Source organism: Natator depressus, chromosome 1 (assembly GCF_965152275.1).
Source record: "Natator depressus isolate rNatDep1 chromosome 1, rNatDep2.hap1, whole genome shotgun sequence".
Taxonomy (NCBI): Eukaryota; Metazoa; Chordata; order Testudines; family Cheloniidae; genus Natator; species Natator depressus.
This window is the reverse complement of record NC_134234.1, coordinates 297,912,384-297,927,344: the sequence shown is the minus strand read 5'-3', so window position 1 is coordinate 297,927,344 and position 14,961 is coordinate 297,912,384. Positions and strand designations below refer to the sequence as shown.

Here is a 14,961-nt window from a genome sequence, read left to right as displayed (position 1 = left end):
TTTAAGTCGAAAAAAAGGGCTTCGTCATGTGGACAGGTGCAGGGTTAAATTGATTTAATGCTGCTAAATTCAACCTAAACTCCTAGTGTAGACCAGGGCTAAGGTTATATGGGTAACTAGCAAATGAACTTACTGACTCAGTGACAATGAGGGAAGACTGGAGGAAGAGCAGAGCAGCGATAATTTTCAGTGTAGGAAAGAAGCTTAATCCTGGCAGAGACTACTATCCCTTAAATCAAACTTCTATACCCTTTTAAAAAGTAGATTAAAAAGTCAGAGAAAAAAAAATCATTGATCATTCAGAGGTTAATGGAATCATAAGCACTTTGCAGCATGCGTTTGTAACAAACGTTCTGGCTAGACCAGGGGTAGGCAACCTATGGCACTTGTGCCAAAGGCGGCACGCGAGCTGATTTTCAGTGGCACTCACACTGCCCGGTCTGGGGGGATCTGCATTTTAATTTAATTTTAAATGAAGCTTCTTAAACATTTTAAAAACCTTATTTACTTTACAGACAACAATAGTTTAGTTATATATTATAGACTTATAGAAAGAGACCTTCTAAAAACGTTAAAATGTATTACTGGCACACGAAACCTTAAATTAGAGTGAATAAATGAAGACTCAGCACACCACTTCTGAAAGGTTGCCGACCTCTGGCCTAGACAAACTTGCTTCCTTTCATGAAATAATGAGAAACAATGAATTAATGGCAGCAAAGGGTTTAGTTTTAATAATGCTTTTAAAATATCTTAATAGAAATACTAACTTGAGTAGATTTAAAATAAAAACAGTGTCTCAAATATATGTGTGTGTGTGTGTGTATATGTGTGTATACATATATATAGTATGTGTGTGTCTAGAGTAACTTTAAACAAAGGATAATAACAAGTTCCATCGATCAGAAAGGGAGGTGGTATCTAGTATGGCACCACAGACATCAGTGTTAGGACTGGTCTTATTTAATATCTTTATTAATGATCAGGAAAGGAAGTAAACAGCACATTAGTGCAATTCACAGCTGATACTAAATTGGGAGAAGTCAAAAAAGAAAAATCATAACAAAAGGCTGTGGGCAGAAAATGAGATTCAGCTCGGAAAAATGCAAGTTAATTCCAGTAGAGACAAATAATCTGTATTCCACATACTCAGTAGGAGGGAGAAATCTGAAAAGCAGTAATAGTGAAAAAGAGCTGAGCGTGGTAGTGGACAGTAAATTAGATCTCAATTTGGAAAGTGATATAGTTGCAAAAAAGGCCAGTGATAAACCAGGGAGGTAGGAGAGAATAGTTTCCATGTCATTTTGTATACCTACATTATTATGCTAATGTTTTCTGCAAGAAAGTTCTATAAATATGTAATTTAATTTTACATATTTAAAATCACACACAGTAATGTGTATGTCTAGAGGTGATTTCAGCAAAAGATAGTACATGAAATTTTTCTTTTGGTTATGATATGGTATGAAGCTGCTGAAAGTGTCTGATGTTCAGAAATATTTGTATGGATATAATACACATTTACAGTTTATATATGATTATATTTTATTAAAAGATATATAAAATGAAAGGAGTCCACTCATACCCTTTCTCTCTCCTTGCAGATTCCAGATATATTCTTCTTCCAGTAGTTTTACATCACCTCCACATGCATTTACAAGAGCAGAAGGATCTTACAATGTGTGCACGTATCCTTAGCAACATATTTTGTTTCATAAAGAAAAATAGCTCAGTAAGTAAATCCAGGTTATGAACAGTAGTGGTTTTTTTTAACTTCATTATTTGGCTCCTCGTAATAAAATAAACTGTCGGTTGAACAAAAAGTGACATTTAGAGCATTCTCTAGGAACTGAACCTTGATGAATATGTCAGTTAGATTTTTCATCAATTTTTTGGACTGTTACAAGAATATTTTTAATCTAGCACTCTGTGTTCTACTGAGTGTTGACACTGTTCCAGTGTTCTAACATGCAGTAATTTAGATCTGTTTTCAAAGACAAACAGAGAAAGATTGTCTGGTTTAAGATATAAATTCTGTTGTAAATAGCATCTTTTTGTCAGGCCTGTGTTTTAAGGTTAGGAGTTTTAAAAGAGGCCACCTCCCTGTTTCAGCCCACCTGGACTTGAGGAAGCTTGGGGTCGGAAATGCTTCTTCACTTGCAGCCTGCCCTGCCCTTTTTCCACTGAGAACAGGAAACTAGGGGGATCTTTTAAGAGGGACACTTATTACAGCCGAGCAGGAATTGTGGATGTAGGGCTGCTTCTCCACCTGTAGCCTGGTCTGCCCCTTATTATTGACCTTGTTTTGGTGGGTTTGTTGGAAGTTGACATTCTGAAGATAGTTTTTGTGTGTGTAATGGATGAAGGGATTGAGTTGGATGACCTGTTCATGGAGAGCGGATATGAAAGGGATGTACTGACTGTGAGAAAGATGATGTTCTTAACGAGTTCATAGATGGAGGATAAGAGGACTGTTTAAGAGCTCGGGCATTGAGTGGAGTGAGTAAGGAGGAGATTTGTGGAAGGGTTTAACAGGATTGATCATTTGTGTTGGGTTGCTCTTCTGGGACTGCTGAGCCACCAGTTATGATGGCCTGTCCTAATAGCCAAGATCTGACCCTCAGCCCTTTGGATAGACCCCTCTAGTATAACTGTCCTGCCAGGATCATTGTGCTGTCAATGTGAAGGCTGACCCACAGTGGTTTGGAAGTGTGTTGGGATTAATAGACCACTTATTCATGTAGGATAAGTGAAGAGGATGTGCTGTGGGCTGATCTATGCACTGTTGGAGAGGGATGATCTGATATATTTGGAGACTGTTTGTGGGACTGTTGGTTATGATGGACTTTGTAGATGGGTCTCGGTGTTCTTATTGAGGCACCTAGTTGTGATGGCTGCATCCCTCTGAGGGCCACCTTAGGTTGGTCATGAAGGTTCAATGACAGTGCTGCATACTGGGGATATGGGGAAGTATCTTGACTGTGAGGGTTAGGTCCCCTCAATCCCTGTGGTAGAGAGAGACAAGGCAAAAAGAAAGTAGCATCATACACTAATCGGTGTAGTAAGTGTGAACCATGCAGGTGCATGGTTAGTCTCAGTTCCTTTGGTCTCACATTATAACAGTTGTCAGGAATGCAGGACATTGGATCTGGATCTTCATTTCAGGCTGTTAAATAATACCGTATATGACTTAATATGGGGCTGTTATTTTGACACATTTTTGTTGCGGCTTCCCTGGAAAGGTGTATAGTTCAGCATGAGGAGAAACATGATCTAGGCTGGTGGGTAGCTATATTTTTTTCATCTGACCTCAAATACAAGAGATCTTGCATCCTGAAACTATGTCACATTGAATGTGTCCTCCTGGCCAGAGAGTCCAAAGATGAACATAATACACAGTTGGTGGTGTAATGTCCCTCTATGTTATGTCCCTCTGTGTTATTTGTTGTCCCTCTCTAATTCAGAGGCTGAGCTAATCATGTTCCTCACTTGAGTCACTGAGATTGATAGTACCTAGACATTTCAATCACTGTGTGTTGTTATCTGTGATGAATTTTCTGGATCAGCTCACAGTTTCACAGCTGCCAAAATAAACATTGGACTGTAGTCTAAACACTCTGGTGTTGGAGTCACAAGTGTAGATTGGAGAGATATTACTCCTCAGCTACAGACTGACCACTGTCTCTTTTGGTCTGAAGTTGGAACATACTTGTCTTGACAGGGCAATGGAAATGTTTTGATGGTCTGCTTTCAGAAACTGTTGAAACCATTTTCAGGCAGCTTTGAAGGATAAGGTTATTCTTCTATTGTCCACTCTAACAATAATTTGGTAGGAGTTCATAATAATAATTTGTCCTCCCTTTTTGATACAGCCCCTAAACACACTGTGTGCTGGCTCTATCTTCACAAGTCACCTGGATTTACAGGTGGAGAGAGAGAGGAAATGGCTAGGGCCCCAGACTCCTACTGTGTCCAAACAATAGCAACATAGAGGATTTTTTTTGAGTCTTTTAAAGAACATGTGCTCTGGCTGTGAGGGAGGCAAAGACAGATTTCTTCACTTCCATCATAGCATCTGCAAAGTCCCATGCAAAAGAGTTAATTCGACTGCTTGGTGAATCCTGGCTGTCTCTATTTGGTTACAGAGTCAAGTGTTTCTTGCTGTGAAGAAATGTCACGTTATTTTGCAAATAAAATTGCTCAGATAGGGACAGAGCAGTCTACTGCCATGGAAACAGAACAGTGTGTTGCAGGGGAAAAAAGCTTCAGTTTCAACTCATTGAGCGCAGAGAGGTGCAGGTGTGCAGCTTTGTGCTACAATTTTGTCTTTCCAGGGTGGTGAGAAAAAAGAGAGCAGTTGTGAAGTACTGGGTCCACAGTTAGCTGAGGTTGTCAGCATTTCCCTATAGAGGATGAGGCACTAGAAGTCATGGGGAGATCAGTGTTCAAGAATCCAGCTCTTTATTCTGGAAATAAACCAGTATCCAATCTCCCATTTTGGGAAAAGGTAACAGAAAACTTGGTGGTTCTTGTGAGGCAACTGTCTTAACTTATGATCTTACCATAGCAATGGATAGAGATAGTGTCTGCAGACTCTATAAGCAGCTATCTATAAGCAGCTTTTGAAAGCATTGACAATGAGATTTTGTTGACTTGCTTGTGGATCCTAGTATGGATGGATGAATTGCTCTTAAATAGCTCCACTTTTTGGCCACTAGAGATATTGCCCAGGGATAGTTGTAGGCAGTTGTTTCTCTGCCTCGAGGGTTCTTACTTGCAGGGAGTCTGTATTGTCACCCCTTTTGCTCAACTTGTAGCACTGAGAGAGTGAGTGGTGAGACAGTAGACCACATTGCATTCATTATGCTGTGTCTCCATGTTTGACCAGGCCAGAGAAGTGGAACAAATAACCCAGTGTTTATACTAACTTAGGGCTTGGATGCAGGCTAGCTGTCTGTGACTAATCAAACAAGATAGAGACGATATGTTATTGATTTGAGGGAAGCCATCCCACAATTTCTCAGAACTTGTATTTGTGTCCTTGCCTGAGGGAATACAACTGGCAGTTGTAGCACAGGTGTATATAACTGGGACCATTCAAACGTTAACATTTACTATCGCAATAAGCTGCTTTTTGTAAAAATCAATAAAAGAAATCAGCCTCCCAAACTAACTGACATTTAAATTAATGTGACGTTAAGAATGTTGAGTAAAAATAAAATCAAGTCAGGAAGTGCAAAATTTTAGGTTTTTACAGAAATATTAACTAAATTGCAAATCCTAGGAATATGGTGCATATTTTAAGACAGGCCCTTATCCCTTAAAGGGCTTCATAAAAGGTGCAAGTATGCACACCCGTGAATTACTTTCAAGGACTGGGCCCATAAACATTAATATATTGTTTCGACAGGGATCACTTGATGGTGCTGTTTCCACATAGTCCTACAAGTTCTTTTTCTTAGTATGCGAGCAACATACAGTCTTTGAAGAAATGCAGGGTTTATTTTGTAATGGGGGTTCTCTTAAGGGAGTTGTTGCCTTACAGCAGAAGAGTTTGTTCCCTTCCTTGACCTCTCTAATGAGAGGTGGAATTCTTGGACCAGAGTGTTTGGGCAGAGATTACTGGAAGACAGGATTGCTTATGTGTCACATGTGATCACCTCTGTTCAAGGACTTGTGTATAAAGTGTAACTAAAACAAGTTACACTAAGAAAATACCCAGATTTTGTGTTGTTGATTTCTTCTCCAATAGGAAATTGATCTGCAAGACCCAAAATCTGCTACCATTTGGCAAATGGGTGAAAATGTAATCAATGATTATATAAAATAAAAATAAATCAATAGGTACATTAATTAAATAAAATGAATAACATCAAAATAATAAAAATATCATTTGAAAACTAAAATGGGGAGATTGCTACATACGTGAAACGTAGCAAAATTAAAATATGTATTTCCTGGATTTTGTAATAACTGTGCAACTTTAACACTGCACTAACTTTGTTCTTCCTTGTTAGTTAACATTTTTGGCCTTGTTCAATGGTCTATAGTTTGGCTCCTTTGCATTATTCTGATGATACAAATCAGCTATAAACTTGCATAACTGGCCAGAGATATGTTTGCTTTCTTCTCATCGGAGTGGCACAAAGTAGCTGGACGTTGCTGGGGTATTTGGCCTTAAAAAGTTGCTATACCCATCTGTTGGTTTTTGGTGGTAGTTTCTTTGTTGATCACATAAAGTATTCAAAACAGAATTCTCTCTGCTTTAGATTTTAAATCTCCTCTGTCCATTTCTATGGCTAAAAAGTATGAGTGTTGACTAAAAATCTTGGCTAAATAGCTGTCATAAATCATGTACTACTTTCCTTTATACTGTACCTTGAAAAAGAATTATGTTTAATGATGAGTACTTAGGCTCATGTTTTTAATAACCGTCTTCTATATATCAGTAACGTAATTAATTTGAGAACAGTGGATTAAAGTAAATGGAATGACTCTGATATCCTGGGTGGAAAATATTACCAAGGTTTATAAAGTGCAGCGGCTGTGATGAAAACTAATTCTCACCTCAACTAAACTAATCCAGGTGCTAACACTAGGGAAAATTCTGCATGTGTCTATTCCTTTTTCAGTAATAGCAATCTGAAAAAATATTTTTCTTTATTTTAGGAAAAATCCGTCTTGGAAGAAATAGATGTGATTGTGAACAGCTTGCTAGATATACTGCTGAGAACCATATTAGAGATCACAAGCAGACCTCAGCCATCAGGGTCTGCGATGCGCCTGCAGTTTCAAGACGTGACCGTAAGGTTTTCATCATAAAACAGACCCATACCAATTTAAGACTGTCACTGGGCTCTTAACTCATCCGACTGTGTTTAGGTGGATTGCCTACGTGTTGTAATGCTCATTGTTAATCAGATTACCTGCTGTTTTGAAAAGATTGCATTAGGCAGGCTAAGGGGGATGTGGGAAGTGAAGTAGATTTTACTTGCTTTTCTGACTTTCAATGGAATTATTAGTGCTGTATGGTTTTATTTATATATATGTATATGTATTTATACATTGTAGTAGTCAAAAAATTAAGGGGACGAAATTCTTCCATTTGACATTCTGTTAGGTCAGTGGCAATTTCATTATGCTGCTTTTATTGACAGTTTAACAGCTTCCTGAAAGGACTAAAACACAGCACTCATGAAGATGAAATAGTGTGGCAAAACATTAACATTTTTACCTCCCAAAAATCCAAATTTTTGACGGGGGAAAAGAATCTCAAAACACACTCACACACCCCGAAGGTATTTAAATCAAAATTAAAATAATAATAATAATTAATAATAAAAATAAATAATAAAACTAGCAACACTTATCTGGGTCTGAGCTTCAGTTCTAACATGCTAACTAAAGTCAAGAGATCAATGTTCTGCAGGGAACATAAGTGGTATTTAGGTCAACACTATATAATGGCTGATGTGCATTAAAAGGTTTTAGTGCAGTCACTGGGATTTTCTCTAAAAGTTAGTGTTCTTGAAATAAAACGAAACTACACTTTGCTCTGCTTTCAAGGAGGTTGTATTTGGGGAGAATAAAATCTTACACAGCAGGGGAAATGTAGTGGCCTTACAAAAGAGCACCTGAGTAAGAGGAGCAGGTCACTTACTGGTCATTCAGCAGAGTTTTCTGTGAAAAACTTAAAGTACCTGGACATTCCTTCTTTTTGATTTGCCATCTCATTAGACCAGCTCCTTACACTGTTACTTTTTATTTTTCCAATGATATAGGGATTCTAGCCTTTCAACTTGAATTCCCTCTGAGGACAAGCATTGTAAAAAAGTATTTAATACATCTGGAAAATATTTTTCACTTTCTCCCACGGGGAACAAAATTATTGGAAGCATTTGTAGAGTTAACCATGAGTTGACTATCTTATGTTTTACAGTAGCACTGTGCTCCAATTCATTATGCATGAGAGGGATTGTACTTCTAAGATTTCACATTTCTTTAATTTTAAACTGCAAAAATGTTCTCTGAAGTTCAAACTTCTTGCATAGGGAAGTTCTGCTTTATCTAAATAAAGGTTGTAGAATGGGGTCGGAAGTGTGGCAAAACTCCATTGTAATTGGTTTCCATTAAAATATCCAATTGTTTGTGGATACTGGTTTTTTTATAAAGTAGCATAAAGGGCTAATTCATCACTCTATCAAAAATTAGACTCTGAAGGGCCTTGCAAGTTATAAAGTTTTCATTAGCTCTATATGCATCACTAAGGCTTGTCATCATTACTACATGCACCTCACAGAATACTTAATGTGGAAGTGACTCACAGCACAGCATAAGGCAATTATATACATTTATGTGAGAACATCATGCAGTATGGGCTTATGGCAGCACACTGAGCCAGGTTCTTGGAACTATTTGTGGAGTAAGGCACCACCCAACATGAGTACAAATGGTAGAATCTGGCCCAGCATGTTGCCTAGAGTCAATCCTGTATCATTAAATGCTCTTTGTGAGGTGGGATATAGGCTTTATGGCAACACAATCGGCTAAATTGTGTCACTCTTCGTCTCGCTGGGTACTGCCTCAGTCTGCAAGTAGTCTCAAAACTATGTCTCAGTGTTGCCATAGGCCCATCCTGCATTGTGTTTCTGCATATGTGTATATTCTATCTCAATCTTACCTTATGTTCTGCTGTGAATTATTTAGTGCACTCTGTGAGATGGATGTGTGGGGCTTGAAGCTGTGTGCCTGAAAGAAAACTTTATAATTTCCAGGGCCAGTGATCTCAGTGAAGTTACACCAGCGTGAATTGGAGTAATGCAGTGATGTCAATAAATTAGCCCTTTAGGTTGCTTTATGAGAAATGTATCTGCACACAATTAGATTGCTGAAAGAAACCAATTAGAATGAAGCTTTTCACATTTACAAAATACTTTTAAAATTTAAATTAAAGGAATGTGAAATCTTAGAATTACAGTCCCTGTGAAGCATAACGAGTTACAGCCGAGTGCTACTGCAACACAGTCAGTGCTATATGTGTTAAATAATTTTGTTCTTTATGGAAGAAAATGGAAAATAACTTGATGAGACTACTTGTGGAAGTAAGGTGACTTAAGGTGGTAGACTCTACCCCTATGCTTTTTAGTATGAGAGGATAAGACATACAGACTATGCTTTCAGTCTTACTTAGAAATGAATGATGTTGCTTGCACTCCCTGGTTCTGTAAATGACATTGGCAGGAAACTGGGCCAAGATTTTCAAAATAAGTACCAACGTTAATTTCAGTGGGAGGTACTGAGTGCTCATCACTTTTGAAAATTAGGCCACTTTTTTAGGTGTCTAAGGCTGAACTAGGAACTCAGCTTTAAGAACCCATTAAAAAAATCTTGGCTACAACTTCTGTCTCATTTGAAAATCAAGTTGTGTACCATATAGTAACAACGTGGAACTATAAAATGTAATTTTGATGTTGTAGTGTATTATTTTAACTTCAGTGTGTTATCTGTAATATAAAGTTAATATGGGGTCGCAGAAGATATGCAGTGTAAGTGATTAGAAGGGTCTAAACATAGAAACAAAAAGAAAAGTTTGCACAGTTCATTTTATTTAAAGAATGTGTATTTGAGATTCATGTTCAAATGTGTTGATCTAGCTGTGATTAAAGTAAGGTAAGGCCATTTTTACTTACTCCACTGTTTATTTACGCTAAGTAGCCTAATGACACACAGGGGTCTTGGCTTGTAACTGAAGGAGAACAGCAGTCACAGAAGCGTGTAGTTGTTTTTTTAAACAGCTAATCTAATCAGACCACCATTTTTTCCTTTTGTACACTGTATTGAGATACATTACATTCAGCTTGAATCTCTGCAGATATAATGAAATATAAAATATTTTTAAATATTATAAAAGCTTCATGATCAGGGAAGCTCATCAGCAAGGATCAGGAATATAGGATATAATCTGATCATTTAAAGATGATTTAAAGATTTAAAGGATCATTTAAAGATGCTTCCTGTTTACAAAGTACTAGTGGTAGCCTGGGTGATTATGCTTGGGGGCCGAAGGTTGAGAAACAAACTATCCCAGGCTATTAGTATAATAATCTGAGGCTACATCTTTCTGCAAAAAAAGATGTTTACTATCTTGAGAGCCATCTCTGTATAAAATCCTAGTAGAGACAAGGCACAGGTATTTTTTTTTATCTTGGTGTCACTAGTCAAGATAAAACAAATACCCTTCTCCCTCCACCCCCTCCCAGCACCAATGGGGTTTATCTCGACTAGCAACATCTAGGTAAAAACTATAGTGCCTGCGCACTCTCAACGTTAGTTAGCTATTTCATTTTGCAGTGAAGACACAGCATTAGTATTTCAAAAATTCAATTTTTAAATAAGAGAGGGAAAAATCTACCCAAAATATATGGGCTGGCAAACTACAAAAACAGTGTTTAAAAATACTTCAAAATTTTTTGTCCTTCCTTTTCTCCTTCCTATGATCTCCCTCCTCATTTCCCTCCCCACAGGTAAACAAGAGTTCTTCCCAGAATTGTTGCAAAATATTTTTATTTATGTTTTCTTTCAAAAGCAAACGGTCAGGAAGAGATGGAATTTTTGCAATGTAAACTAGATGCATAAATATAGTTGCAAGGGAAACAATTCATTATTATGTAAACATACTATCAGCTTATATTGATTACTTTTTCACGTCATGCTTGTATTGTTTTAGTTGCTTTTGAACTGATTCACGTAGAGGAAATTGCATTTGGAAAACAAAAGTATGTAAGTGGGAAGCAAATCCATAGGTAAAATACAACATTTTAAAGGATTATAGCCCTATTTTTATTAATAAGAAAATATTACACAAAATATCAAGAAATGTCTTTGAAAATTGTTTCAGCCTTTGCAGTGCTCATTTTCTTTAGATTACTAATTTGTTTTTAAGAGTTTCATAATGTGATTGTTCTGATGTTTTCTATATTTTGGGCTTGAGGTATAACATTTCCTCTCTTGGTTTGCATTAGGGGGAATTTGTTTCCTGTCTCTTGTCACTATTACGACAAATGACCGATAGACATTACCAGCAACTTCTTGATAGATTCAGCACAAAGGATGACCTGAGAGTAAGTAACAGATCTTCAGTTTTATGCCTTTAAATGTTCTCTCCTCTTCTTCTTCTTCTGCGTCTGTTCAGGAACTCCCCTGTCTCAGTTAAGGGGTGTGTTGATGTTTAAATATAATCTGTTTCTCTGACACACTGATGACAACTAATAGCTACGTAAGTTTTTTCATTCATGTTTACTCAGGGGAATTTTTGTGGCTGTGGGTAGGATTTTGTCGTTTCTGTACTTAAAGCTGGTAGGAATGGGGAAAGGAAAACTATAGAATAGTGTTATAGCCCTTTCCTCACTCTCTAACCCCATCACAGCGAATAAACTAATCACAATCCAAGTTACAAATATGAAAAACCTCCATCCAGGGAGACAAAACTCTCCTGGATTTTTCATATCAGCCACAGTTTAATTGATGTGACATGGTGCAATGACAGACTGGCAGCTTAAAGAAAATATACTCACACTAGTACCAGATTCAGAAAGAACAGACCTCTACGTATAGCTCATGAAACACTGTAGATCCCTGACACTGTCCACTAAAAGTGCCAGGACCCTCCATAGTGAGTAGTATGACAAAGTTCCTCCTCTACCTTGGTGGGTCTTGCGCTTATTGGTGGATTTGCTCACCTTGGAGCTTCACAGCAGCCCGCAGCTTGGCCGTTTTTCTGAACCCACAGTCCAGTTCGACGACTCCTATGTCTGACCAGGAGTTGGGAGGTTTGGGGGGAACCTGGGCACACCCTCTACTCCAGGTTCCAGCCCAGGGCCCTGTGGAATGCAGCTGTCTAGAGTGCCTCCTGGAACAGCTGTGCAATAGCTACAACTCCCTGGGCTACTTCCCCATGGCCTCCTCCCAACATCTTCTTTATTTTCACCACAGGACCTTCCTCCTGATGTCTGATAATGCTTGTACTTCTCAGTCTTCCAGTAGTACGCCTTCTCACTCTCAACGTCTTGCACCTCTTGCTCCCAGCTACTTGCACACACACCACAAACTGAAGTGAGCTCCTTTTTAAACCCAGGTGCCCTGATTAGCCTGCCTTAATTGATTCTAGCAGCTTCTTGATTGGCTGCAGGTGTTCTAATCAGCCTGTCTGTCTTAATTGTCTCCAGAAGGCTCCTGATTGTTCTGGAACCTTCCCTGTTACCTTACCCAGGGGGAAGGGACCTACTTAACCTGGGGCTAATATATCTGCCTTCTATTACTCTCCTGTAGCCATCTGGCCCCACCCTGTCACAGTAGATATTATCCTAGCATCTTCCAGTACGACGGCTGACTTCACTCATGTGCACAGGGAGATTAGCATGTTGCTTATGTTTACATTATTTTAATGTAAGCTATTATACTATTGGTAGAATGCCTGAGTTACTTCCATTTTTAATTTTGATAAAGAAAAACCATCATTATTGCAGTTTCTAGACACAGTGGAAGTTTCTTAGGGGATTGTCAGACACAGTGGAAGTTTCTTAGGGGATCGTAGTTTATGCGTAGAGGGTAATATTCACCCCTTCTCCTTGTAGCACAAAGCCTGTGTAAACTGTGGCTGTCTGAGGACAGAACTTTTATTATTATTATTATTATTATTATTTATTAGCATCCTCTTGTCTATGAGAGATGCTGGGAATTGCAACCTATGGTGTAGATGGTTTTTCAATGTCTCATGTGATTGAATAGTCCAATCCGAGATTTGCACGATCTTGAACAGTTATTGCAAATGTATGTGTCTTGGTTGGGAGCTGCTGGCTTCCTATGGGCTCTTTTTCCCTCAAGCTGTAGGATCCAGCTTCTGTCATGGACTTTGATACCCTGTTGGAGATGATGGCGACACTTGTTACAATCACTTGCCAAGATTTTCCATTGGTCAGGATCAATTCCAAATTTCTTCATATCTAATTTGCATGTGTCTTTATAACGAAGCTTGTGATGTCCTGTTCTTGTTCCATCTGATAGCTCCCCGTATAGCATGTCCTTGAGTATGCATCCATCTTCCAACATACTCAGATGGCCCAGCCTGCGCAGTCATCTTTGCTTGAGCAGGGCTGTCACAGTTGGTAAATTTGCCCTTTGATGAACCTCTGCATTGGTGACTTTATCTTGCCATTTGGTGTTGAGTATGCAGTGGAAACAGCGTAGGTGGAAACTGTTTAATCTTTTCTCCTGATGAGCATAAGTTGTCCATGTTTCCCCATCATACATGAGAGTGCTGAGAGAACACAAGCTTGGAACGCTATGATTTTGGTCTTGATGGTAAGCTTTGAGTTGTTCCATGCTTTTTTAGTTAGTCTGCTAAAGGTGGTAGCAGCCTTTCCAATGCAAACAGTTAGTTCTTCATCCAATGAGATGGATGGTGGTCACTGTAGAACCTAAACAGCTGAACTTTTGGACTACTTCTGGCTAGTTTGTATTTAAGGTGATTGAAGGATCTTGTGGAACCCCCTGTCCTAACACAACCATTTTCTTAATGCTGATGATGAGAGCAAATGCCTGACAAGCATCTGAAAGGCGGTCCATGAGTTCTTGTAGTAGATCTTCATCATGGGCTATGACGGCAGCATCATGAGTGAATAGAAGTTCCCTGATTAGCACCTTTTTAACTTTGGTCTTGGACTTTAGTCAGGACAGGTTGAAGAGTTTCCTATCCAATCTTGTGTGGAAATACATTCCATCTTTCCTGTCCTTAAACACACAGTTCAAGAGTACCGAGAAGAAGATTCCAAAGAGTGTAGGGGCAAAAACACATTCTTGCTTCCCTCCGCTTTCCATCTCAAAGCTGTCCAAAGTGGACCCGTCAAACTGGACAGTTGCTCTCATGCTGTTGAATGAACTTATAAGACTTAACAGGGTTGGTGGGCATCTAGTATTGCAAATAGACCTACTCTGCTGACTGTGTCGAATGCTTTGGTTAGGTCCACAAAGGCGATGTACAAAAGGCGGATGAGCAAATTCACTCAGTGTTTTTGCCAACCACATCCACACAGGATAGATTGGGCCCTTCAGCTGTGTCTGATGACCAATCGAGGAGTGGAGCCCCGAAAGGAGGGCATAGGGAAGATCTCCTTTGCACTGGGAGAGGGAAGATCTCCTGCAGCGTAGCTGGTTCCAAATATATCAACTCCCATCATTCCTTTGGTACAAACCAATGAAGTCCAGAGGGGGACGCTGATACATGGGCAAAGCAGCCAGGCTATTGCAGCCACATCACATGGAGAGGATACTCCATCCTTTCTGGCAGCATGGACACAACACAGAAAGTGGCAGTTACAGGTTATAAACTCTCACTTGATTGGCGTAGAGGAGGGCTCCACAGATCACCTTCGATGGTGAGAAGAATCACTGCGTTCCATTGGTCAGCCCCGCCCACACAAAGCTGGGCAGCTCCCAGACAGCTAGGTGCTGACCCAGCATGGTATGTCTGCCTCATGGAGCGCATGGGACTAGACCAAAAGTTGAAAGGCAGACCAAAATCTTGCACCTGGCAAAAATAAAAAACCAAGAACTTCCAGCTTGGAAGCTGGAATATCAGGACCATGTGTCCAGGATTGACAGACAGTCACGACCTACAATACAAAAGTAGCATGCGGAAGGCAGCTTTGATAGACTATACTGCTGTACTGTGCTGTACAAACTCAATGTTGACATTGAAGCACTCCAGGAAACAAGACTTGGAGATGCTAGTTCTGTCCAAGAGGCCAATTATACCTTCTTTTGACAAGGTAAAAGCAGTGAAGAAAATCATCTGCATGGTGTCAGTTTCACTGTGAGAAACAATTTAGGGTAAAGCTCCTAAAAACACCCATTGGGAAGTCAGAGCATATCATCTCACTTGAACTTCAGACGACCATCAGCTCT

The 14,961-nt window shown here is 39.2% G+C and overlaps 1 protein-coding gene across 4 annotated transcripts in view; it reads left to right on the top strand.

Moving 5' to 3' along the window:
- Positions 1–14,961, top strand: part of DOCK4 (dedicator of cytokinesis 4) — a 412,625-nt gene that overhangs the window by 297,561 nt on the left and 100,103 nt on the right. For all 4 annotated transcript variants that reach the window (XM_074942246.1, XM_074942244.1, XM_074942245.1 and 1 more), the window contains exons 24-26: positions 1,605–1,732; positions 6,670–6,804; positions 11,022–11,120. In XM_074942246.1, coding sequence (XP_074798347.1) covers positions 1,605–1,732; positions 6,670–6,804; positions 11,022–11,120 — 362 coding nt within the window. The remainder of the gene's footprint in view (positions 1–1,604; positions 1,733–6,669; positions 6,805–11,021; positions 11,121–14,961) is intronic.